The sequence below is a fragment of the Equus caballus genome, chromosome 6, assembly GCF_041296265.1.
Source record: "Equus caballus isolate H_3958 breed thoroughbred chromosome 6, TB-T2T, whole genome shotgun sequence".
Classification (NCBI taxonomy): domain Eukaryota; kingdom Metazoa; phylum Chordata; class Mammalia; order Perissodactyla; family Equidae; genus Equus; species Equus caballus.
In genome coordinates this window covers 12,618,252-12,643,418 of record NC_091689.1, presented here as the reverse complement: position 1 = coordinate 12,643,418, position 25,167 = coordinate 12,618,252, and the positions used below count along the sequence as shown (strand labels likewise).

At 39.5% G+C, this 25,167-nt stretch overlaps 1 protein-coding gene across 1 annotated transcript in view; it reads left to right on the top strand.

The window, feature by feature from the left end:
* The window catches only part of AP1S3 (adaptor related protein complex 1 subunit sigma 3), a 70,964-nt gene extending 47,928 nt beyond the window's left edge, over window positions 1–23,036 (top strand). Inside the window, exons 2-5 of the mRNA XM_023642427.2 lie at window positions 1,412–1,590; window positions 3,414–3,522; window positions 12,023–12,160; window positions 16,551–23,036. Coding sequence (XP_023498195.2) covers window positions 1,412–1,590; window positions 3,414–3,522; window positions 12,023–12,160; window positions 16,551–16,586 — 462 coding nt within the window. The 3' untranslated portion in view covers window positions 16,587–23,036. The remainder of the gene's footprint in view (window positions 1–1,411; window positions 1,591–3,413; window positions 3,523–12,022; window positions 12,161–16,550) is intronic.
* The last annotated feature ends 2,131 nt before the right edge of the window (window positions 23,037–25,167 follow it).

The following is a 25,167-nucleotide window of genomic DNA, read 5'->3' as shown; positions in this document are numbered from 1 at the left end:
GAAGATATACAGATGGCCAACAGGTACATGAAAAGGTGTCCAGCATCACTAATCATCAGGGAAATGCAAATCAAAACCACAATGGGATATCACCTCACATCTGTTAGAATGCCTATTATCAAAAAGACAAAAGATAACAAGTGTTGGTGAGGATGTAGAGAAAAAGGAACCCTTGGACATTGTGGGTGGGAATGTAAATTGGTACAACCCTTGTGGAAAACAGCATTGAGGGTCCTCAAAGAATTAAAATTAGAATGACCATATGATCCAGCAATCTCACTTCTGGGTATATTTCCAAAGGAAATGAAATCAGTATCTTGAAGAGATATCTGCACCCCTATGTTCGTTGCAGCATTATTCACAATAGCCAATATATGGGATCAATCTAAGTGTCCATCAACAGAAGAATGGATAAAGAAAATGTGGTGTATATATATACACAATGTAATATTATTCAACCATAAAAAAGAAGGAAATCCTGTCATTTGCGATATCACGGATGAATCTGGGAGACATCATGCTAAATGAAATAAGCCAGGCACAGAAGGACAAATACTGCGTGATCTCACTTATATGTGAAATCTAAAAAAGCCAAACTCATAGAACCAGAGAGTAGGATGGTCACGAGGAGCAGAGAGGTAGGGAAATGGGGGGATGTTGGTCAAAGGGTACAAAGTTGCAGTTATAAGATAGATAAGTCTAGAGATCTAATATGCAGCATCATGACAATAGTTAATAATACTGTATTGAGTACTGGAAATTTGCTAAGAGAGTATATTTCTGGTGTCATCACACACAAAAATAGTAATTGTGTGAGGAAATGATTATGTTAATTAGCTTAACTGCAGTAATCACTTCACTATGTATAGGTATATCAAATCATTGTGTTGGACACCTTAAACATATACAATTTTTATTTTAAAAAGAATATGATCCCTTTCTCACTGTCTCATTCTTTCCCCTTGCTTCATCCTCATCTTCTTCCCTTACTTCTCTCCTTTATTTCTCTATTATCATTCTGTTTCTATACGATATGGAAGTGGCATGTAATTTTTTTAACGTAAATTCTTCCCATGTTTTAAACTTTTTTTGGCTTATGAAGGAAGAATTTGAGTTTTCTCGAAAGAGTTTTATACTTCCTTGATCTATTTTTCTCCCAATAATGAATGTAAAAGGAATTAAAGAACTTATCTTTCCCCTATAATATAAATAAGCTATGTTTACTATGTACACATTTCTTTGTTCTCTGATGGGTTAAATGTAATTTGTCAAATGAGATAGTTTTCAGGCTGGTATTATTTCATCTGTTCAGAATTATAATCCTTTGTAAACCCTGCCATTGAATTTCAGTGTCTACAGAGAATGATTTGGTTGACCAAATTCTGCTTTTGCTGTCCTTTATTTGTTCTAGATACATTTCATATTGCTCTTCAGTCGACAAGGGAAATTACGGCTGCAGAAATGGTACACTACTCTCCCTGACAAAGAAAGGAAAAAGATCACCCGGGAAATTGTACAGATCATTCTCTCTCGTGGCCAGAGGACAAGCAGTTTTATTGACTGGAAGGAGCTAAAACTTGTTTATAAAAGGTGTGAGTAACTTTATGAGAACTGGGTTTCTCATTATTGCTTTGGTTGTTGAATCCTGAATATTTTAGATTGCAACACCAATTCCATCATTTACTGAAAGCTTGGAAGGCTGGAACCCAAATATTTGTAGCAATAGACTAACTGGAAAAGAACCATCATTTGCTGAAAGGTCTTCCACGTGCCAGGATGGATCCTAGGTACTTAGTCTACGTGTTGCTGATGCACACACGCATTCAAGAAATGTCTTATGAGTACCTATTAAATTCCCAGCACTGTTGGCTTCAGTAGTGAACAAGACCCAGAACATTCCTGCTCTCATGGAGCTTACTCATTGGTTAAGTAAACAAAACATTTTCAGTGAGTAACAAATGCTCGAAAAAAATGCAGGCTAATGTGATAGAGAGATAGGGAGCTCTTATTATAGCTGTTATTACTCATATTTGCTGATGAGCAAACTGAAGCTGCAGGGGGTTTAAGTAATTAGTCCCCCATCACAGTAACTGAGTGGTAATTAGCAGAGCCAGGATTCAAATCCAGATCTTTCTGGCTTTAAAGCCTATGTATTGTCTCTTTACTGCACTAACTTGCCATGGCAGGACAATACTGGAAAGGAACCTCATTTTCTAGATGAGGAAATGGAGGCCCCAAGAGGTAAAGTAATTTTGCCAATAAAGGCCCAGATAATTGATGTCCAAGCCAACACCAGAACACAGCTGACCTGACCCTCCATCCAATGTCCTACGGCAACCTCTAGAAGAAAAATGCACGTTAGAAAGGCTCTTGTAAGGAGTGTTTATAAAAGCTGAAGGAGAAATGTGGAGGTAACCTCTGCAGACTACATTTGATGGATTAAATTACCGGGAAGTGCCTGGGAAAAGCTCCTTCTGTTGAGTCTAAAGTCAAAACCTTCAGTACTAGCATCCTGAGAGATGTCAGCGAGGGCCCTTTATAATAAGCGTCCCAGGGATGGAGAGGCAAAGTCCCGGAAAGTACTTGCCAACAAGAAATTTCTCACTACTCCCTGCGGGCTGGTTTCTGAAACTTTGGGTTCATTTGTCTTTTAAACCATTGTATAAAAAATAGGCTTCAGCAGTTCTCTCAATGGATATTTACAGGTACTGGGTACACAACTGTGAACCAGGCAGACTCAGTACCGGCCTATGGGAAGCCACCGATCTAGTGGAGGAGAGACAGGCTGTGAAATGGCAACAAAGAGCACTAGATGCTATGGTGGGGGAGGCCCAGGGCTGCATGGAAGGGACATCCAATCCTCTCAGAGAGGATAGAGATTTCCTGGTGGAAATGACATCCAAGCTCAGAGCTACAGGAGAAATGGGAGTTAGCCACACGAATGAGGATAGGGAAGGGTATGTTAGGCAGAAGAAACACACAGGGGAGGGGAGGACTTGACAAAGCTGAGGATGGGAGACGTGTCCAGAATGACCACAGTACAGTCTGAAGTGAGAAGGTGGGCACCGGGGAGCCCAGAGACCCCTGGTCAACAGTTTGGAGCTTAGAAAAGACAGTTTGAAAGCTGGGGAGGGGAAGAATCAAAGGACCCTGTCCCCTGATCATAGCTCTTCAAGGCAAGTTTTCTTTAGACCTGTCACGTAATTAACAGAAATATTCCAATCACCACCATATTGTTCTATATTCTATTTTACGTTTTGAGAGGACTTGGATGTGATGAGTAAAGATTTCATTCTTGGACTTGGACGGGGAGCCTCTCTGGAGGGGAGGAGGTAACTTTGCATATTCATTGGGGAGAAACTTCACGTTGTTTAATGTGTCCTTGTGCTTTACTTTATTTTTTTCTTTTCAAGGTATGCTAGTTTATATTTTTGCTGTGCAGTAGAAAATCAGGACAATGAGCTCTTGACACTTGAGATTGTGCATCGTTATGTGGAGTTGCTGGACAAATACTTTGGAAATGTAAGTGTTGTGCTGGTCTATTAGAATTAGTCTGTCTCCATCTCACCTCTTCGCTTCTCTTTCATCACATTCCTTTTCTCTCTCAAGTCTAAGATATGAATTACATTCGTGCCAAGGATCAGCATACAAGGTGTTTCCAAATGAAAGATCCAAAACTTTCAGGAGGCACATGATGTCTCTATCTTCAGACCACAACCACACTAGAGACCCTCTTTCAATATACCAGAATTTAATTGTGAAGGATTCCTTGATATTTTGTCCCTTCTTCATTGGCTTTGTCATCTCTCTTCTGTTTTGACTTTTTAATCCCCTCTCTCACTTCTTTTACTAAGCTACAAATATTTTTTAATATTATTTCTACTTAAGAAAAAAACACCAAACAAATAAACAACCAAAACCAAAATCTTCCTTCTTCCCATTGCTATTCCATCTCCATGCATTTACTGCCAAGTAATAGACTACATGGTATCCCCAATCCTCAGAACTCATTCACTCCACAGAAGTTTACAGCTTGGCTTCCATCTTTACTGCTCCAAGGAAATCGTAAAGTTACCACTGGCCCCTTGCTAATGGTTGACAATAGTGATGCTGCTCAAATCTTCACCTCCCTTAGACACTTTGCAACACTGGATCCTTGCGCTTCACAACTCTTCTTTAAATTCGCTCCTTGTTTTTCCATGACACTGAGTCCTGCTGATTCTGGTCTTTGGTTTCTGGAAGACCCCTCCTTGGTTCCTTCACCTGAGCTCCCTTCCTCTGCTGCCCTCTAAATGCCTCAGGCTCTTCCGACTCCCCTTGTGTGTCTATTTGACTTTCTCTCTTGGAAATCCATTTCCAGATGACTCTTCGTCACTTTCTTGATGACGATCTTCACTGGGCTTCTCACAGTCGTCTCAGGATAATGTGGCAAGAGCCAAACTCATCATCTTCTGAAAACCTGTTCTGTCTTGTGTTTGAATTTATTGTGTCCCAGGATCCTTCACTGCAAAAAGGCGCTGTTTCTTTCTTCCTTCCCCACCTTTTACTAAAATCTGCCCCTGTCTATTCAAATTGGACTAAAATTCATCTTACTCCACTCACATGAGTGTAGGTTTACTTGGGATGCAGTTTTGCTTTACTTTTAAACCTCGTCTCTGGCCCTTTTTGCCCCTGGGCCTCATCTCTGCTGCCCTTCCCTGGCCTCTTAGGTACCATATTCCTTACAAAGCACAGATCCAGGGAGACATTCCTTCTTGGTCACTTTCCATTGCCTATAATGAATAAAATTCAAGCTTCTTAGCCTGGCTTCTAAGCTTTCTAAATATCGATCCCAGAACCACTTCTCCAACCTTCTGGCTTTTTTCTCTTTACATCCCTCATATATCCAGTGCTCCCGTGACACAGAACAGCCTTGGCTTATCCTTAACTTGTACAGGATTTGCTTGACCATCACATAGCTAGTCGCTCTCAAGATCATGACCTGGGACCCCTTGTTTGTTTTTTCAACACTCGTAACCAGCCCTGGGCCAGATTTAGCAAAAGTCCGAGAAACGTTTCACAGTTTCACAGAATCCAGTTCACAGTCTCAAGAAATAAATGGTTGGATTTGGAAAATGTTTTCTTCTCAGTAATACTCTCTTCCCGGTTCCCTCATTCACTGAAGATTTTTATTCAGTGTTGTTGGGAGAATTTGCCTTCAGGAGAGTTTTCTGTGTTTAATTTAATGGAATGAGCTGCATTTGCAGTACTGGCTGGGGTTTTATGAGATTTGTTACAACACTTTTCACAACGATGAGTATTTGAAAGGTTTCTGAAAGAATTTTCCTGCCCACTCTCTCTCCCTCTCTTTTATTCCTTTTTTTCCTTTGTAAATGATGTTTTAGACCTAAAATGTTGCTTTAGGGATTTCAGTTGTTGGTCTGTATATAGAAGTTGTAAGACAGCCAGGCCATTTTTCGTTTGCTTTCTCCTGGCTCACCAAGTTTATTTTCATTTTTTTAAAGAGATATTTGTAAATATATACTGGCATGTGTTCCAACTTGAGATTATTTAATTTTATGCTTTCTGTTATTCAAATGAATGCTGACATTTGGGTACTTTTGAAATAAACTGCAGACTTTGCCTTTTGCAAAGCCCAGAAGGAGCGTTCCTGAGGCCCAGCTTTCCCATAACCTGCCTTTTCGCCCTCAATTCTGCACTCTGATTCGACCTCTTGTGTTTTCCTAGATTTATCCAACTGTGACAGTGTGAATTGGGGTTGAATTTCGATCTCAATCTTATCTGACCAAATTTCAGAACATGTTGCTTTCTCAAAAGAATTTGAATCACCTTCACTAATGCTAAGCCCAGATAAAGTGTAAGGAGAATCAGAATGAATTCCTATTTCTCTTACATTAATTTTTCATCCTATTTTGGCATACCTTTAGAAGCTCTGTCTTTGTCATGAACCAAAATTTAATTCACTAAAAAATTCAATGAATCTTTCATTAAGCTAAGAGCAGCTAAGAGCAATTCAAGGCTATATGCCCAGTGGTGTTCAGTTCTTATTAATTAACAGTGATGAGCAAAGCTTATACTACTGATTCTCATTGACATCATCTCAGGAATAATATATTTCTCTTTGGCTTTCTTTTCCTCTTGTGTTAATACTGATGGTTTCCTTATAATTATCCAAGAGAAAACTTTGTGTTGAGTTTCTCTTATAACACTGGAAAATATTGCCTTCCTATGACAGATAAGTCAAAATCTCTGGCTGCTAAGTTATGTATTTTTTTGAGTACCATTCAATTCCAAAGAGATTTATAAGGATTAAATGGTTAATCTTTCCATCTTCAGTAAGTAGCGTTAACCCCAATTTATAGAGGCTCAGAGGAAACGCCTCAGTCTCACAGTAGATAAGGATCTTTTTGAGGATTGGACACCAGCTGTATTTTCCCATTACAGACCGTCATGTGAGTTTTTACTGACGGACTTGGAGGGTGTGGGTGTAGCTGTCTCAGAGAGGTTTAATCTTGATGGAGGGACTTTTCTTGTAAGAGGAGGAGCTCTTGAGTCCTGCTGGATCCTGGTGTCAGCCTGCTCACTGACCAGACCCATGCTTTGGCCCATCCTACATCTCTATTTTCAGATATGAATAATGACACTCAAAAAGGTTAATAGGAAGATTTACTTTGCTAATCTCAGAGGGCTCTTGTGATGGTCCAAGAGATAGTATAATTAACAATACTGTATAAACTGTCAATTGCTATGGAGTTGTACCTCACATTATCATTATTATTTTGTATATAGTTTTATACATTTACTGTCTATAACTTGAAACTTTTTGTATTTACTTTAGAACAGAATTCAGTAAGGGGAGGTCCCTCTTAGGCTCTATCCACATGGATTTAGTTATTGAAATGCCAGAAATAATCTCACTATGTCACATATTCTGCCTTAAGAGAAGACCCTCTGGCCAAATTACTGTAAAGCACAAAGCTAGGAGATCAAAGATCAAGTTAAATGATCACTGTTCCTGCCTTTTATAAGCTTTCTTCTAGAATATAGATACATGAGAAAATGAGAAAAAACAATTAGGTAAGGGGCTCATGTGTTTATTAACATGGAAGCCATTGTTTTTGCATAATTCGATGGAGTGCAGTCATTTGAACAACAAGGGCATATTTCTCATGTGCCTGGATAGCTTCCTTAAGGTGGAATTAGAAATATTTGAGTAATTTGGCTTTAGCTGAAGAAACCTGCCTTTGGTCCAAGGTTCTTCTGAGATGTTTTCTCTTCTTACTCTCAGATACTATAACCCCTTGGGGTCAGTCTCGAAGAATAACCATAGAGTAGCGTTTGGAGTATATGAAATAGTTGCTCATTGGTAACATTCTCTGTGATGCCAATAACACTTGTGCATCCATTTCGCTTATGATCTGGAGGTAGTAGCTGTATATCCACACTGGGTATGTGTGTGTTTTGTGTGTATCTGACTTTGCATACCACCTTACCTTATCTGCATCCCTTGAAACTAGATGCAATAAACTGATTGCCCCGTGGCTGCTGGCGAGCCCTGCAGGCTTGGGGATGGGTTGTTGCTCTGAGAGCGGGTATGTGAAGTTCCTAGAGAACTTGCATTAGTATCTGTCAGGTTCACTTTGCAGGATGCTGATTGCTGTTTTCTGCTAATGAGGCTCCTGTCTGTCTTGGATTCCTGGTCTACACCTGCCTGGAACTCTGAGGTTCCTCAGCTCTTATAACTCCTGACTTCCTGCCTCTTCTGACCTCTGGTAACTGCTTACTTCTTCTACCTTCTTACATGTGAATGGATGTCTGATCTACTGTGCTTTGTTTTTGTGTATTTATATTGTTTAACACTTATAAATAATGTATATTTTTTACATATCCTTCTAGACATATACAGTTTTTTAATGGAATTGCGTTATGCATATTATTCTGCAACTTTTTCCCCCCTTTACAAGTCTGTCTTGGAGCTGATTCCGTGTCTGTCCATGGAAATCTACCTCATTGTTTCCAACATAGAATTCCCATGGTATACCATACCATACCAGGAAGGGGTATACCATACTTTGTTTAAACAATTCCTTTATGGATGGATTTTGGGTTGTTTCCAATTTTTATTATAAGTAATGCTGCCATAATCTTTATTGTTCATATATATTATTGTGCACTAGTTTGAGTATAGCATAGAAATAAATTCCTTGTGGGATTATTGGGTCAAAGGATTTGTACATTTGAAATTGACAGATACTACCATTTGACCCTTCGAAATGGCCTATGAAATTTACAGATTCCACCAACAGTGAATGTGAATACCTGTTTATCCATACTCTCACCAGCAATGGATATTATCTCTTTTTCTTCATTTCAGTTTTTATTAAAAAATTTTCTTTTAAATGAAGTTATTCATTGCTAGGGGACTACAGCTATCTTCATGTGTTTGCAGTGTTTTCAGGAAATGCAGCCCTGACAGCAGTGGGTCGCCTGCAGAACACAGCCTCTGAAGCCCCCAAGCCTGGACTGAGGGGATCAGAACTAAACAGAGGTTCCTTCTCAGGGTGGAAGTTTCTTCGAAGAGGCTCCACTGGCCCATGGAGTGCCTCCAGGACACAGTGGACATTATCTCTTAATTGCCGGATGAACATTAATTTAATTTGCATTTCCCTAATTACTAGTGAGGCTGGACATCTTATTAGATGTGTATGGCCTTTTCCGTTTCTTGCCTTGTCTACGAATTGCTTCTCGACAACCCTTATAGTCATGCCTTGCTTACCAATGGGGATATGCTCTGAGAAATGTGTCATTAGGTGATTTCGTCGTTGTGCAAACATGGTGGAGTGTACTTACACAAACCTAGATGGTATAGCCTACTACACACCTAGAATATGTACTAGTAGATGGTGCTAATCTTATGGCACCACCATCATATATGCAGTCCGTCCTTGACTGAGATGTTGTTGTGCAGTGCATGACTGTATTTGTTTTTTCTATTGATGTTTATCTTAGGGATTTGCAAGAATTCTTTCTGTATCATGGATACTATCCTTTCCTCCCTGTTATATATGTTGCACATATTGTCCCCACTCTGGTGTTGTACTGTTCACCTTGTTTATAGTGCTTGGCCCACACTGTACTCTCATCTCTCCACCTTTTTGCCTGGGGAGCTCAGCTCCACTGTCATTCCAATTCCTGAAATGAGAGTGTTTTAGAAGTAGGAGAAAGGGTTCATAAGCTGAGAACATGTCCTTTTATGATGCCATCCTCTCTCTGATGGTTGTTCTCAAGAGGGAGCCCTAAAGGTCTGGGCAAGTCCTGGGTTATAGTATCATGTCCCAGTGAATAGACTCTTTTATTTTAAATTGGTCATATATATATGCATGTATGTGTGTATATGCAGACATATATATATATACACTTATACACACACATATATATAGAGAGAGAGACAGAGAGAGGCTCTTGAGGGAGGGGGAGATAGATATAGATATGCACACTTGTTGATTGGATGCTGTTTTCTAATGAACGAAGAGACTGTGACCTTTGCAGATGAGTTCAGTAAGTTTTTCTGAGCTGGCCATTTATTCTCGTGCTATTCTAGTGGTATTGTATTCATTTATTCTTATGCTTCTAGATTCAATTGGATCTGTCAACATAAACCATTTTCCTTGTGGAGTCTGCAAATTTATTGACCTAAATCCTGAATGTGTGGAGCAATTTGCAAAAATATTGACATCCATTTTATGTAAAGTTGTAGCATTCAATAGGATCGGAGAATTGTTGATCTGGGAAGTTGTGAATCCCCAGCATCATAGAAAGAAGGCCTTCATGGTGGCTGACTCGTTCATTTACCCTGCAAACATTTATATTGCATCCTGCTATGTGCCAGATAGCAGGGATATAAAGATGACTACGACAAGGTCTGTGCCTGAGCTCGCAGTACACAGTGGGGAGGGATAAGTCAGCATATTCTAGTGCACACAGGCATGTACTGGTGCAAATACTGAATGGGAGAAGGGAGGATTGGGGGAAACACTGTGCCCCTGACTTTTGAATTTGGCCTTGAAAAATGAGCTTGATTTTGCCAGCAGAATAAAGGAAAGGACATTTGGGGAACATTCCAGGAATGGCTGGAATGTGCAGAGGGCAAAGGCATGAAAGAACATGGTGTGTTTGTGGAATGTGTGGCTGTAGCGTGCCGTCAGGGCTGGCACAGGGAGCTGGAGAGCAGGGCCCAGGCTGGGTTGTACAGATTCCTATATGCCTTGCTGAGGAATGAAAACTTTGTCCTGAACGTCGGACCTTACACAGGAGAGGAACAAGTCAGCATTTTAGCAGAGCGTTAGTGGTCGTTGGCCTTGAGTGGACACAGACACCACCTAGAGGGTCATTGCGGTGGCCTCAGTGAGATGTTGCAGGCCTGAGCAGCAGCAGTGAAGATGAAGTGGGGAAGGGTTAGGGGTTTATTTACACGATGGAGTCCACAGGAATTGGTGGCCAGATTGAGAGGGTGAAACCAAGGGAGGGAGCGGACTGAGGGGGAGGGGGAAAATAAGTTGAACTGCAGAAGGAATTCGACCTAACCACTAGATGGAGGTTGCAGCCATTACACAGAGGTTGCAGCTACTAGGCTAAATAGGGAGCAGAGGGAAAAGAATATACTTGACTTCCGTTTGGGACATGGTGACTTGGACTGAGGAATATCCAGGCAGAGATGTCTGCTTAGTAGGTGAAAATATTGGACTAGTGCTCCAGAGAGAGATGAAGGCTAGGCATCTAGATATGTTAAGCCACCTGCAAGCTGTGGAGAGCCAAGGGGATTGTCTAGGAGAGTATGTGCATTTCAAAGTGGAAAGGCTTTCTGGAGAAACACCAATATTTAAGAAGATGGATCGCGAGAACGTCAGCAGTGTGTGGCAGAGATGTTTGGCTGATGGAGATGTCCCACATGCTCCGTAAATACTTCTCAAATGAGTGCAAGGTGGAGGGAGATCTCATCCAAGGGGTCTGAGAAGGAATCTCAAGAGATGGAGGAGAATAATAGGCATTGAATGGTGTTGCCAAAGGCACGGAGCAAGGGAGAGGAGATTTTCCAGAAAGAGATTGGTGAAGGGTTATCCAGTGCTGCTGCACCGTCAACATGGGGACAACTGAAGTGGTTCAATTAGCAGACCCTCAAGAGGGTAGGGAAGGGAAAGTTAAGCGTCAGGGAGCTGAGGAATGAGTGGGAAGGAAAACAGCAGGGATCGTGCCTAAGTGGCTGCTATCTGGTTGAAGAAGTGGAAATGAGCCTTATTTGGATTATAGGGGGTGGTCTTGCCACTTTCTGAACTTCAGCAACAAAATCTATAAGACTCTGCTGTGGTCCCTGATGGTGATGGGGGTTCTCGACGTGTGGTCCCCAGACCAGCATCATTAGCCTTGCCTGGGAGCCCGATAGAAGTTCACACTTTCAGACGTTACGCAGACCCCCTGGATCAGAAACTCCAGTGGGGGAATCCAGCAGTGGGTGTTGCAATGAGCCTTCTGGGTGATTCTGATCCTCTGAAGTTTGAGAACCACTGGCTTATGACATGATTTTGAGAAAAATTAGCACAATGGAGCTAATTTGCCTCTGAAGAGTGAGCTTCTGAGGGTCCTAAAGCTAGGAGCCAAGACTGACGGAGCAGAGAGCAGGAGAAAGGAAGGCCTGGCCTCGTGGCTGAAAGGCAGCAGGGGCTCAGCGTTCATCGGTGCAGTGGAGGGATGAGCTGAACTGCCACTTCCCGCTACCGAGTCTCGAATTTCTGGTTGCAACAAAAACAATATTATTTAAGGACATGCTCTGCTGTGATAGAATGTGGCTTTACTTTTATTAAATGCCTGGAATTCCCTCATTCTATTTTTCTGTCCTTAAAATACCATCTGATATTTTTGTCTTGGGTACGCCACATGGGTGTAACTGTTGAAAAGCTGGACACATGCTTCCTCTGATAATACTGCAGGTTCATGAGGATATTTGTGGGTTTTTTTGTCCTACCAGGTCTGCGAGCTGGATATTATCTTTAATTTTGAAAAGGCTTATTTTATCCTGGATGAGTTTATCATCGGTGGAGAAGTTCAGGAAACGTCCAAGAAATCTGCTGTCAAAGCCATTGAAGATTCTGATATGTTACAGGAGGTCAGTATACACTTTCTCATGCCATGGGAAAAGATGTTGCTGGTGGTAATTATATATTAGACGACACTTATTGAGTACTGACTGTGTCCCAGGTACAATTTCTAAGCAACTTAACGTATCTTAACTTACTTAATTGTCACAATCAGTCTAAGAAGTAGGTAGTATTTTTGCCCTCTTTTTTAAAGATGAGTAGACTGACATACAGAGAAGTTAAGCGATGTGCTCAACGTCACACAGCTAGTAAGTGCAGAATAGAGCTTTGAGCCCAGATAATTGGGCTCCAGAGTCTTCGCTCTTCATGTTAGGCTGAGTTTTTTAGCGAGGACACCTCACTGGCAAAAAGGTATTGAAAGCTCGCTGCTATTCTTTTCAAGAATCATTTTATGAGAGGTATAAAAAGACTTTCATTAAAATATCTGTGCTACCCTGGGTGAGGAGACTAGCAGTCCATCGTTACTTCATTAGAGCTTTATTACTGACGATGGCATTTATCATTTTAATTAAAATTTCTTACACCTCCTGGGGAGGCTGTGTGTGTGCTCCTATTTGCACAAATAAATTGGGAATACCGGTGGCTTGCTTGCCAAGGTATAAATGGGCCCCGAAGCATCCATTCGGTCATGCTCCTGACTCCGTGATAGTTATGAAAGATACAGTGGGACTTTTAGAAGCAGCCAAGATTGGCATCGCACCTCATAAAGGAAAACCATTGGCCCCTCAGTCCTCCTAACGACACTGAGAAAGAGCCCCTCACCCCACTGACCTTTGCCCTCCATGGACACTGTAAGAAAGAGCCCCTCACCCCACTGACCTTTGCCCTCCCAAATGAGGGCAGCTCAAGTGTGCATCTGAGGGCCGGGGCTCCATCCCAGCACCATCAACTCTTCCCACAGCATCACTGAGGCTTTCCATCTTCTTATTTTTATAGCAGCAAGTCAAGAGATTCCAGAGCTTTATAAAGTGTCTTTTAAAAATTGGCATTGAAGCCATTCTTCTTGCTGTTTGGAAATAAGCGACTAAGTTAATAAAACAGCCTTAGGCATGATTTCCCAGCAACGATGTTGGCACGTCTTTGAACTGAGGCCTTGCTGCTGCCCATCTAAGGAGCCAGTCCTCAGGTGAACCGACGCTGAGGAGACGTCTGTTTGGGTGGAAACATCAGCCTCCATGGGCGCCTGTTAGGAGGCTGGTGTATTTCTTACTAGACATTCTCACCTCAGAAAATGCATTTAATCTTTCTGATGTTTACTTGGCTCTCTCCAGATGCCACAGGAAGGGGATTTTCAAGGTAGTTGAGAAATCAGTGGTCTGGAAATTCCACAGAACAACCTTTCTTTAAATATGCCAGGAGGTTATTTATAATTCTATCCTCAGGGCCCTTACTGTGGAATCTCCTTATAGGAGAAAGAGACTTTTAATGGGGTCTTTGGCACCTCAGCCATTAAAGCTCCTTGAATTGGGGCCAAGACACACCTGCATTATTTTGAATTCTCCCCCTGCCCCTGCCAGGAGGGAATAGAGTTTTAAAGAGCTTGCAGTGTATCTATGCTTCCAGTTCCATTTAAATCTGGGAAGCAGGTATTTCAAGAGAAAGCCCTTTCACAATTAAATACTAATTGCTCATGTCCTTGACGATTGACTGGAGGGTCTTGATGGGTAGGTCTCGGGGGACCCTCCCTTTAGCCCCCGTGTCCCCATAGTGAGCAGGCAGTGTCATGACTGCCATCTAAACCTTTCTTGTTGAATTACAGCACCTGCCATGTAGAGACAGTGTTATCAGTGGTCTCCTGGGCTCTGGTACTTCAGCTGAATCAATGAACAATTGGGGAGCTGGTTCAAAAATTGACTTTGTGTGTTTGGTTGGCTCCGTATATCCGGTCAGGGAAGTGTAGAATGAATAGGTGGAAGTAATGTAATGGCATAAAGAAAGAAAATTACTGCTTTCTTTTTTTTTAATGTCCTTTGGACCCAAACATGTATTTGTGGGGTTATTAAAGGTTAAGGGAGGCCTTTGTAACATTGCTTTCACTTTTAGCACCACTGAAAACTGGTACTTTCCCCTGACCCCTACCTAATAAAAGTTTCTTAGAATAAAAAGGCTGTCCTCATATATTTAGTTAGAAGATACATAGTCTCAAATCTCAAAATGTTCAAAGCTTATTCTGAGTGTACTAAGGCTAGACATTGATACTATGGAAATAAAGGAACAGTTTAATCGGTTGGGGATGACTTGAGGAGGTACCTTATCTTGTGGGTAACAACTAAGACCTGTGGACAGTGGTGCAAAGTGATTAGAAGGAAAAAGAAACTCTTCAAGGAGAAGATAGTGATCGTTAACTGCAGGGATTGCAATTCCTGGGATCACCAGTGGGGGCGACAAACAGAAGATGTTTTGACCAGAGAATTATAAAGCAAGTTAAGGAGGGAGGGTCAAATGGCACCTCATTAGCTCAAGCAATAGGTATAGGTGTAGATTCATGAGAAGAAGCTAGGTGCACCCCAACACTGTCACCCATAAAGCATAAACATAACAGCTAAGTCAAACCATCATGCAGTAAAAAGTCGTAGCATGTACAAGTGCTGAATGCACAAGAAACACTGCAGTACAAGATGGATAACAGGAGAGATCCCAAGATGCAGGTTCTAGTCCTCTTGTGAAAGGCTGGGGCAGAGCTCTTTAAGGTTGTACCAGCCTTAAAAGTCTGTTCCAACTTTGAGGTGGCAAGCTCAAGAAAATACCAACCTCATGTGTTGTTGGTTCGTGTCTTTTGAGTGATAGCATGGCTCAGTGCAGTCTTTAGCAGATAGAGTTAGCCAGTGGTGTGAAGCAGTGCCAATCACCAGAGGCCAATGAACCATGAAGCCACTGAAGTGACAACTCACGGCCTTTGCTGATTCCTTTGCAGGTTCCAAGGCTGCAGGAAGGGCCTAGCAATGCCCTCATATGGTCAAATTTGCAAAGTAAGATATCTTAACTGCGAAGAATATGTAGCCAGGCAACGAACATAGCATATGATAGAGGTGTGTCAGGCACTTAATGAGTGAAAACCATATGGTGTTGGTTTGGATCTTGTGATATTTGTCATCTTTTAAAAACTTGGAATCTACTGTCATTTCTTTTCTCATTCTAAGTAAACTTTATACCCAATTTTGTATTTGTAACTTTGTGTCCCTTTTTCAGTGATGTAAAACTCTAGGCACCATAAAATGGATGTAAGCCCCCAGCCAGAATGATACCTCCACTAAGTTTAAAGACATGGGCCGTGTGGGTGAAAGGAGATACCTTAGGTCTTAGGGTGTGGGCCTCTCTTGGCCAATACTCATCTAGGAGGTGGAGGAGCTTTATAAGAGTGTGAATGACTGGGCACAAGTGTTTTCCTTAGAGGAGCCCTGGAATTCTAGATAGAGCTGGTGGAGACCAGTTAGAACTCCTGGTTTCCAGCTGTCATGTTCCCTGAGCAATCTTTCTTGGCCATGGCCTTGGTCTGTTTGGCCCATGCTGGTGGATGTCTTCCCTGGCAAGTGCAAGTGAATCGGGTATCCTGGGGTTCAGATTTAAGAACAGGTTGAGCATTGCTGACTGAGCTGACTGTGATGTGCGTGGAAGAGGCAGGTGTTACCTGAGGCTGCCCCCTTGAGCTCCCTCATTGATTCATGCCAGCCACGGTGTCACACAAATCTGTGTGTTTATAATTGGAGAGCGTGCGAGAGAAAGTCCATTCATCATGCACCGTAAAGGGCTTGCAGCATCACTGTAACTTTTAACTCTGCCTATAATTGTTCATCCGTTCAAACATTTAAAAAGGAGTGCTGGAAAAAAATTATGGCCTTATGGCATGTTAGCTAACTTAGTAACTGATGAGGAGGATGAAGAAACGTAATTTGTATACTTTGGAGGAAAGCCTTTTCAAACTACACAGATGTAACCTTATTCTTAAGAGCTATAGTTGTTTATCCTTTATATCTTGGCCATAAGTGTAGGTGAGATGTTCTACACATTATCTGTGACAATACATATATTATGCAAATACAATTCCGGTTGCTCTAATGTTTGTGCCCGGAGGTGGCCCTCATGACTACTCTAGCAGACACATGTATCTGAAGTCATCTGTGATGTCTTGGCAGCTGTTGCTTTAGCATTTCTCTTATCTGACATCCATTTTATGATCAAGCTTAGTTTTGTCTCAGGTGAAAGTTATCCACTTCCAGCCATGTGGATGTGTATACAAATTATGCTCAAACCTTGAACCACCGTTCTTAATTAGAATGCCAAGATTTATGTCCAGATACACCTTCACAAAGTTCTTTTCAATAATGGTGAAAAACATAAAAGAATGAGAAGGTTTCACGGTCTGCAAAGGGTGTGGTCTAATTTATCATTCTCTTTCAGACAATGGAAGAATACATGAACAAGCCTACGTTTTAAGTGTGTATCTACTTGAAGACTCCTAGTGCTGCGTGTTGTGAACCTGTCAATAAGCAACGGCTTACGTCCAGTTTTCTGACAGAGCCTCTGGCACCATGCCAACAATGACTTAAAAGGGATCTTTGTTAATGAGCAAAACTTAAAGTTGTTCAACAATATATTTATCATTATTACATGGCTGTATTATACTGTATATGACTATGTATTGTAGCTCTAGATGTTAAAATAACTGCTTCATAACTCAATAAATTGAGTATTTGCAATATTTTAACTCCTGTAATATTTTTAAGCTAACTTAAATAAATTTGTGGCAATGTGTTTTTGTTGCATTGGAATCCTCTACTGACAGGCTGAAAACTGTATTGCAATAATCCATGATTTTGAATGTAAAGTATATCTTGTATCAATAATACTTTTGCTAAATGTTTAGCTTTTTAAATTGTATAATAATTCAAAATTATGTTAATAGTTCAGAGTTCATACATAATGCTAGACATTTTTAATACTTAATAATACTGTAATTTCAGTCCAGGTACAATGTATCTGATTTTAATGTCCTGAATTCATTTATTTTTTTCAGGATTGGAATTAAGAAAAATAACCAAAGATAGGATAGGACTTAAGCGTTTTTAATACCTTGGAAGCCAGTATTTAGGCTGAGTTTTTAATTTTACCTTTGAATTGAGTATCAAGAGCATTCCAATAAGATTGCGTTTTCAACAAACTCTAGGTATTTATTAAGGTTTTGAGACATCTGGAGATGCAGTGTCTATGACTTCCCTTATTGTAAAAATAGGGAAATTGTAAAAAAAAATAATAAAGATTCATAACAGTAGCAATAATTATTATTACTACTACTATTAATAATCTTTATGTTTCAAGCACTCTTAGTTGCTGGAGAGATTTTGTTTCAAATGTGTTTTAATGTATATCTAATATATTTGAAGAAATTGTTTATTAGGCTTACTTAGAATGTTTAACATTATTTCAGCCTTTATAATGGATGCCTTCTTCCTTTTTTCTTTCCTCACTCTCCCAAAGGAAATATTTGCTGCTGACCATTGTTATTGTAAATATGTCGCATTTATGCTTCCTGGAATGCAGGTTCTGTGTAACCAGGTAGTAAATGTGATCAGACATATTGTAGGAACTAGCTCATGATATTGTGTCTTAGTGCCCTGCTTTTGATGGCTTCTCCATGCATTTTCGGTGTTAGTTTCGAGTTCTGGTATCATTCATGTTAGACTGCTGAGGGACCTTAGTGCTTTTCCTAAGAGAAGAGTGTGTTTGCTGTTGGATTCCCTAGGAGACCCCCATAAGGTAGACCTTAAGAGAACATGAGGAGAAAATGTGCCCTTTGATTCATCTTCCCAGATATATTTAGGGGAAAAATGGCAAGATAAGAGCAGAATAAAAGAAGGAAAAATTGGCCAATTTCTCAATATAACCATTGCTAAAAGGAAACAAGTCAGATTAGTATATGAAGTCATTGTTGGGATTTTAATATCTAATAATTCCTCAAATTAATCATATAATTACAATTATGGCATCGGATTGGAGTTTAACTATCATTTTTGATCACTTTGTTTACTTTAGATCTTTAGTTTTGTAGTTTATTTTTTTTTAATATGGTAGAACTCTTTATTTTTAAAAACAATTTTGTAAAGATAGACTTTATGTAAATCCATCAAAAATCTTCTGGTTCTTTTGAAGTTTCCCACCATTGTTGGGTGAAGATATTTATTGAACCTCATTCAAATGTATGACGCATATCCTGGGAATTCCATATTAGACAGTCCAGTTATAGACAGGGCTTCTTGGGCTTCATGTCAGCATCACACACAGAAAAATAAACATAACAATGTGGCACACCGGGGTAAATTTGGGGGATTTTGGGGACATTTTACATGAAAGATGAATCTTGGTGAAAATAATCATTATGTTTTCTTTATATTATATAATTATAATAAAACTAGCAGATGAAAGAAAAGATAATAAATATCGAATTTGTATACAACTTCCAAATAAAATGTTTTTAAGTTTTTTAATGAGGAACTTGAGTGTGATTTTGTGAATATAATTTTTTAAAAAATCACACTATATGCTAGAAATTCCTATCCATAATTCCTGGTGAAGTCCCTTTCAGATGATCTCTTCATTTTCTTGGTACTTACCAGCAAGGAGCAGCTTCACAAGTAGGTGATAGCAAATGAGAGAAGAATATTTATTGCTTTGCTCCTATTGCCTTCTCATCGTTCACCCACATTTTGATAATCTGATCTTTTTACATGTAAAAAGGATATGACCATTCTTTAAATCTAGTAACTCCTTTTCTTTCGTTAATAAATGTGAAATTGACATTTCTTAGCAAATCAAGTGAATTTTTATTTCAAACTTTTTTCCACATCAAGTCTCCTAAAATAATGAGAAAGATTTCCGTCAAACATACGCAGATGTTCTTCTAAAACTGGAGATTCTTCTTTAGGATTCATATTCTAATACCTCTAAACCCTACTGGTGAACTGGATTTAATTTTACTTAATGGTTTAAAGGCTTAAATACTTAAAGGATTAATCAATAAATTGTATTGGAAAATGTTAATATATTTTTTCAAATACCTCCTGCAACTTTGGATTAAGTTCACTCCGATGCTCTGGAATGTAAGAAAAGCAAGCCAATGGCTATTTTTCAATAATTTGCAAAGGGAGGGTCATTACAATTTTTTTCAATTCTAATTTTAACTCTTGACAAACTCTTGAAGAAACTCTGCCCATAGACAATGTATTTGGATATTAAACAATGATAATCTTTTTTTTAATAGATGAGCGGTATTCCATGGTGTATGTATATACCACATCTTCTTTATGCATTCATCCATTGATGGCTGCTTCGGTTGTTCCAAGTCTTGGCTATTGTGAGTAACGCTGCAGTGAACATAGAGATGCATGTATCTTCATGCATTTGTGTTTTTGTCTTCTTTGGATAAATACCCAGAAGGTGGAATAGCTGGATCATGTGGTAGTTCTAGTCTTAACTTTTTGAGGAATCTGCCTACTGTTTTCCATAGTGGCTGCACCAGTTTACGTTCCCACCAACAGTATATGAGAGTTCTCTTTTCTCCACATCCTCTCTAACACTTGTTATTTCTTGTCTTGTTAATAACTACAAAAAAAAAAGATGAAATCTTGCCATTTGCAACAACATGGATGGAACTTGAGGGTGTTATGCTAAGCAAAATAAGTCTGATGGAGAAAGTCAAATACTGTATGATTTCACGCATAAGTAGATGATAAAAACAACAACAACAAATAAACACATAGGTACAGAGATTAGATTGGTGGTTGCCAGAGTGGAAGAGGGGAGGGAGGGAGGAGGGTGAAAGGAGTGATAGAGCACATGTGTGTGGTGATGGATGGTAATCAGTCTTTGGGTGGTGAACATGATGTTATCTACACAGAATTTGAAATATAATGATGTGTACCTGAAATTTATAAAACAATGTTATCTCAATTAAAAAATACATTGCAAAAAACAAAACCCAAGAGGGCCAGCCCTGGTGGCCTAGTGGTTAAGGTCAGTGCACTCCGCTTTGGAGGCTCAGGTTCAGTTCCCGGGAGTGGACCTACATTGCTCTGTTAGCAGCCATGCTGTGCTGGCAGCCCACATACTAAAAACTAGAGGAAGACCGGTACAGATGTTGGCTCAGGGTGAATCTTCCTTACGGGGAAGAAAAAAAACAATGATAATCTGTCTTGTCACAGAAAGCTAAAAACAGGAAGAACTAACAGCTAGAGCTGTTTTAGATTCATCTTTTGATAGTAATTCAGGCCCACAGATAACTTTTACTTTTGATCAATATTTTGTGAATGAACTCATATATTAACTAAATCTCAAGGTTTTCACCTTGGATTTGTGCCATCAGTACATAACTTTGCAGTGTTTCCATAACTTATGTATTTCAAAGTATTAACTTAGTGTTTTAACTAGTTTATTTTGCTTCTTTACAGAATAAAGGCTTTAACCATTTCTCTTCTGGGCTTAGCAGCATAGTTCCTAACAAGGGCAGATTAATCTGAGATGTTACATTTATGATTTAACCATCTTCTAGATCGAATTATTTCCATGTGTTTGACATGCTTCTATCTTTTTGCTAAGAGTATTATTCAAAGTGACACTTCTCTTTCTCTTGGAAAATGTTGAGTTTCTGTGGAGGCTGGTAAATGAGCAATTGTGTGAATTGTGTGGGCTTTTTTATTTTTAGCATGACCTTATAACTAGCATTAGAAGTGCCACCTAATATTGTTATAACTCATAAGAAACTTTGCTTATTTCATAATTGCACATGTTTAAAATGTTAATCTTGTGTGTAAAATAGCTGTTTAGTAGAAGATGCCAGCATAATTTACCCGATAATATTTTGAAGTAAATAATATATTTAGGCTGAAGAAAAGGAAGAATGATGAGGACACTTGGTTCCAAATGTGAGATAATCTTCAGACAGCTTCAATACTGATGTAAGCTTTTTTTTTTCTTTTTTACTATTTTTTGGAGGAGGAGAAATCTGTTGAATTTGTGAAGCCTCTAGTTTCAATAAAATTTTCCCACTATGATGGAAAATTATCTGTAAATTTAAGACTACATAAATGTGAAGAATAAATAACAGGGGTTTGCGGTCAGAAAATTAAGTTTTGAAAACTAGATTATTTGCATTTTTTAGAATGGTACAAAAATAAATTGAAGCATAATAAAACATTATTTTGAAAATTAATGCAGTCAAAAATTGAAAGCATCAAAATATTTTCATTTAATAAAATAAACTTCTAAAAAAGTCTTACAATATAAATATTTTCACTTAGGATTAAATATACTTTGGATTTGGAGAATCTATCTAATAAATTGATTAAATTATGTTTTTCTGTTTCTAGAAATAAGTTTTCTTTTTATTTCTGGAAACAAAGTTTTAAGGATATTTTATCAAGAGTCAGACATTGGTTAACTACAAAATTAAAACTCGATGGAGAAATGAAAGAACAAACTAAGGCACATAATAAGAAAAATGAGTAAAATCAATTGTGTTTTACTTGGAAATACTTAATCCTTTATGATAATAGTAATAGTTGTAAAGAAAACAATTTATGCGTACTTTCTGTATTAGTTGAAAACTTTATTTAAAATTTAAGAACATAGAGCAAATTAAGTTAGGAGAAAATTTAAATCTTTTGCATACATGCAAAGAACGTCAAGAATGATACGTCATAAAGTAAAAATCAAGCTGATTCATTATTTTAGGAAGTGTTACATTTGCAGACACTTTTATTCAAGCTTTCTGTGCTCTCTGTATTCTATATTCAAAATCTTATGAGCCAAAATACATTATTATTGAATTCAGGAATTTTTCTGAGGCAGTCATCCAAATATTTCAACTATTGTGAACTTTTTGTTTTTAAAGATTGGCACCTGAGCTAACATCTGTTGCCAATCTTCTTTTATTTCCTTCTTCTTCTCCCCAAAGCCCCCCAGTACATAGTTGTATATTCTAGCTGTGAGTGCCTCTGGTTGTGCTATGTGGGACGCCGCCTCAGCATGGCCTGATGAGCGGTGCCCTGTCCGCGCCCAGGATCCGAACCTGTGAAACCCTGGGCTGCTGTAGCAGAGCGCTCGAACTTAACCACTTGGCCACACAGCCAGCCCCTATTGTGACCTTTTGAATTGATGAGAAATAATTGCTTAATTTTTTTAAATCTCTATAAATGATTTTCAGCTGTTAGTTTGTCCGAGCAAACAAGTGGGGCATAACCTACTGTTCAGGATGTTCTGAGCCATGAGACTAATTATATTTATGTTTAGAACATCAATATGGACTAGGAATTGGGGACCTTCCTGCTGGACCTAGATGTGCCATTGACAAGGGTCATGAACCTGCTCTGTGGAGTGAACGGAATGTTGGAGTCAGATGGCAACATGGAAGTGGGCTCGTCTAAACGCCACTACACACAAGAGGAAAGAATAATTAGTGCATTAACATTTATGCTTCCATCACGTCCCAGTGCTAATCATCTGTTTCATTAAACCTTGTCTTGATCAAAGCTGTGACCTCATGAAAGTATTTGATGAGCCTGTTTTCCTGGTGTGAAGTACAAGCCTAATGACATTCACGCGTGTTTTTCACCCATTTAAATGATACAGGTGAAGTACCTTGAGTGCACTTCTCATGAAAGGTACCTTTATTGGAGCAGAAAGCAGAGCCGCTCCTGGAATATAGATAAAGGGTGAATTTTCAAGTTCATGCTGTTGAATTTTCGAGGTGAAATATTTATGTATTTCAGAGGGAAAGAGAGAACAGAAAAACAATACATTTTTTTGCTAATGTTGAATAAAATGGACTAATAATCTGGAAAAATCATTGAATTTTGTGACTATTTCCTGCAATTAATAAAGGTTATCTTTTCACCCTTGTCTCTACCTAATTATGAAATAAGACCTTCACGTTTGGTTCTGAGCTGAGGTGCCAGTGCTGTATGAAACCAAACACTCCTTGAAAAATGAGGCTGAGAGCAGCTGTTCATTTACCAAATCATTTCCTGTTTCCTACTGGCCGTACAGCTAGACATCATTTCCCAGCCTCTCTTGAAATTTGGATTATCCATTCTGGAATTATGACTGGTGGAATGTGGGTTGAAATAACACATGCCCAAGTGAAGTTCTGGCTCATCAAACCCTCCCACATGTGGCTCTCCATTCTTTTTCTCTGTTTACAGCTGAAGGAAAATACTCCAGGATCCAGAGAAGGCGGAGCCACAAGATGGGGAGAACCTAAAAACGGTTGTCAGGAAAGCCAACCAAGAAGAAACAGCCACACTGGACTGTTGAGTGTGACAGAGAGAAACTTCTGTTGTGTTATACCGCTGAATTCCTGGGGTTGTTTGTTACAGCAATGAGCCTACCCTAATACCTGATGCAATTATGGGCTACCAATAGCAGGATCAGGATATGTGTAATTGAGTTTATTTCCAGAGAATGGAAAAATATGCACACTTTTGAGCTAATACAAGCACCCAACCGTCTAGAAGAGGGTGAATAGTAAATGTGATTGGGAGAGTAGGCTGCTGAGACGTGGGAGCGTGCTGATAGCATCCACACATCACGTCGATTTCGTAGAGGCACAAATTGGGTCCCACAGGCTCCCCGGAGCCTGCATACAAATTTCTTTTGGCCCTCACTGTATAAAAAATTGAATTAGTTGTATGATTTCCTATAAAAATTATATATTTTTTTTGCTTGGCTTGGAAAATTGTAAGAACTGGCCACTTTGGGCCGAACTTCTGCATGGCAGAATGAACTGGAGTTGGAGGGCGTGCACTGCTCTTTTCTGTAGTCTGCACCACTCGACCTGCCCACCTCACTGATTTACATGCAAGCCTAGCCCAGGGGTGTTCTCATTTGGGTCCAGGTACTCAATTTTTTCTCTGCTTCTGTGGTTACTGATACAGCATCTTACTCTGACTTCTGAGACTTTCCACAATCTGACAACTTCTGAAGTTTTAAGGCGCATATCTACCCCCCTTCATAGATCAGTCTCTTACTCTCTTCTCCTTGGCCGTGGCTTGTTCTATTTATTCCTTTTATCCGAGACGTGATCTGCTCCATCTCGCTATATCTAGATTCCTTAATACTCAGCTCGAGTATTACTTTCTACATGACTCTTCTTTTATTCCATTCTTCCTCCTTTCTCTGAAATCCCTTTGCATTAGATTTTTGCCTCCCAGAGTACTTATCACTCTTAATATTATATTGTAAATATTTAAATACATGTCTTATCTCTTGCTGACATGAAAAATCTTTGAGTGTGTGTGTGTGTGTGAGAGAGAGACAGAGAGAGAGAGAGAGAGAAAATGAGAGAGAGGGAGATTGCTGTTTTTCAGTCTCCTAAAGGGCCTGTTAATATCTTGCATACACTGACACAATTGCTAATGGCTATCAGATCAGGATCCTAAGACTTTCCCTCTAAAAAGGTATATTTTCCTTAACACTCCCAGACTGGAACATTTTTGAAGAACAAGAAGAAGTTCATTAGACCAGCAAGCAGTCTGCTCATTTCTGGAATATATCATCAGAATAGTTTATTTTTCGTCAAGAGGGTCTCTCTTATCTCTTGTATTGTCTTGAGTTCAGAAATAACGTTACAATCTTGTATTTCTGAAGCACAGCAGGATCCCAACACTTCAGGTGACACTGCTGTGCAGGGTTTTTTCAGTTTTGTCTACTACTGGGTTCCTAGCACCCATATCAGTGCCTGACACTCAGTAAAATATCAATAAATGTTCACTGAATCACAGTTGAGTGATGGAAGACTAAATTCAACATGGCAATTAATTGGCTGCAGTTATTCTTACGATAGCTGTAAAGTGATCAAAATTAACACTGAGCACTTAGGGGTGGTATCACAAAGATATGTTTTGTTTCTTTTTTTTCTTTGAGGAAGATTAGCCCTGAGCTAACTGCTGCCAATCCTCCTCTTTTTGCTGAGGAAGACTGGCCCTGAGCTAACATCTGTGCCCATCTTCCTCTACTTTATATGTGG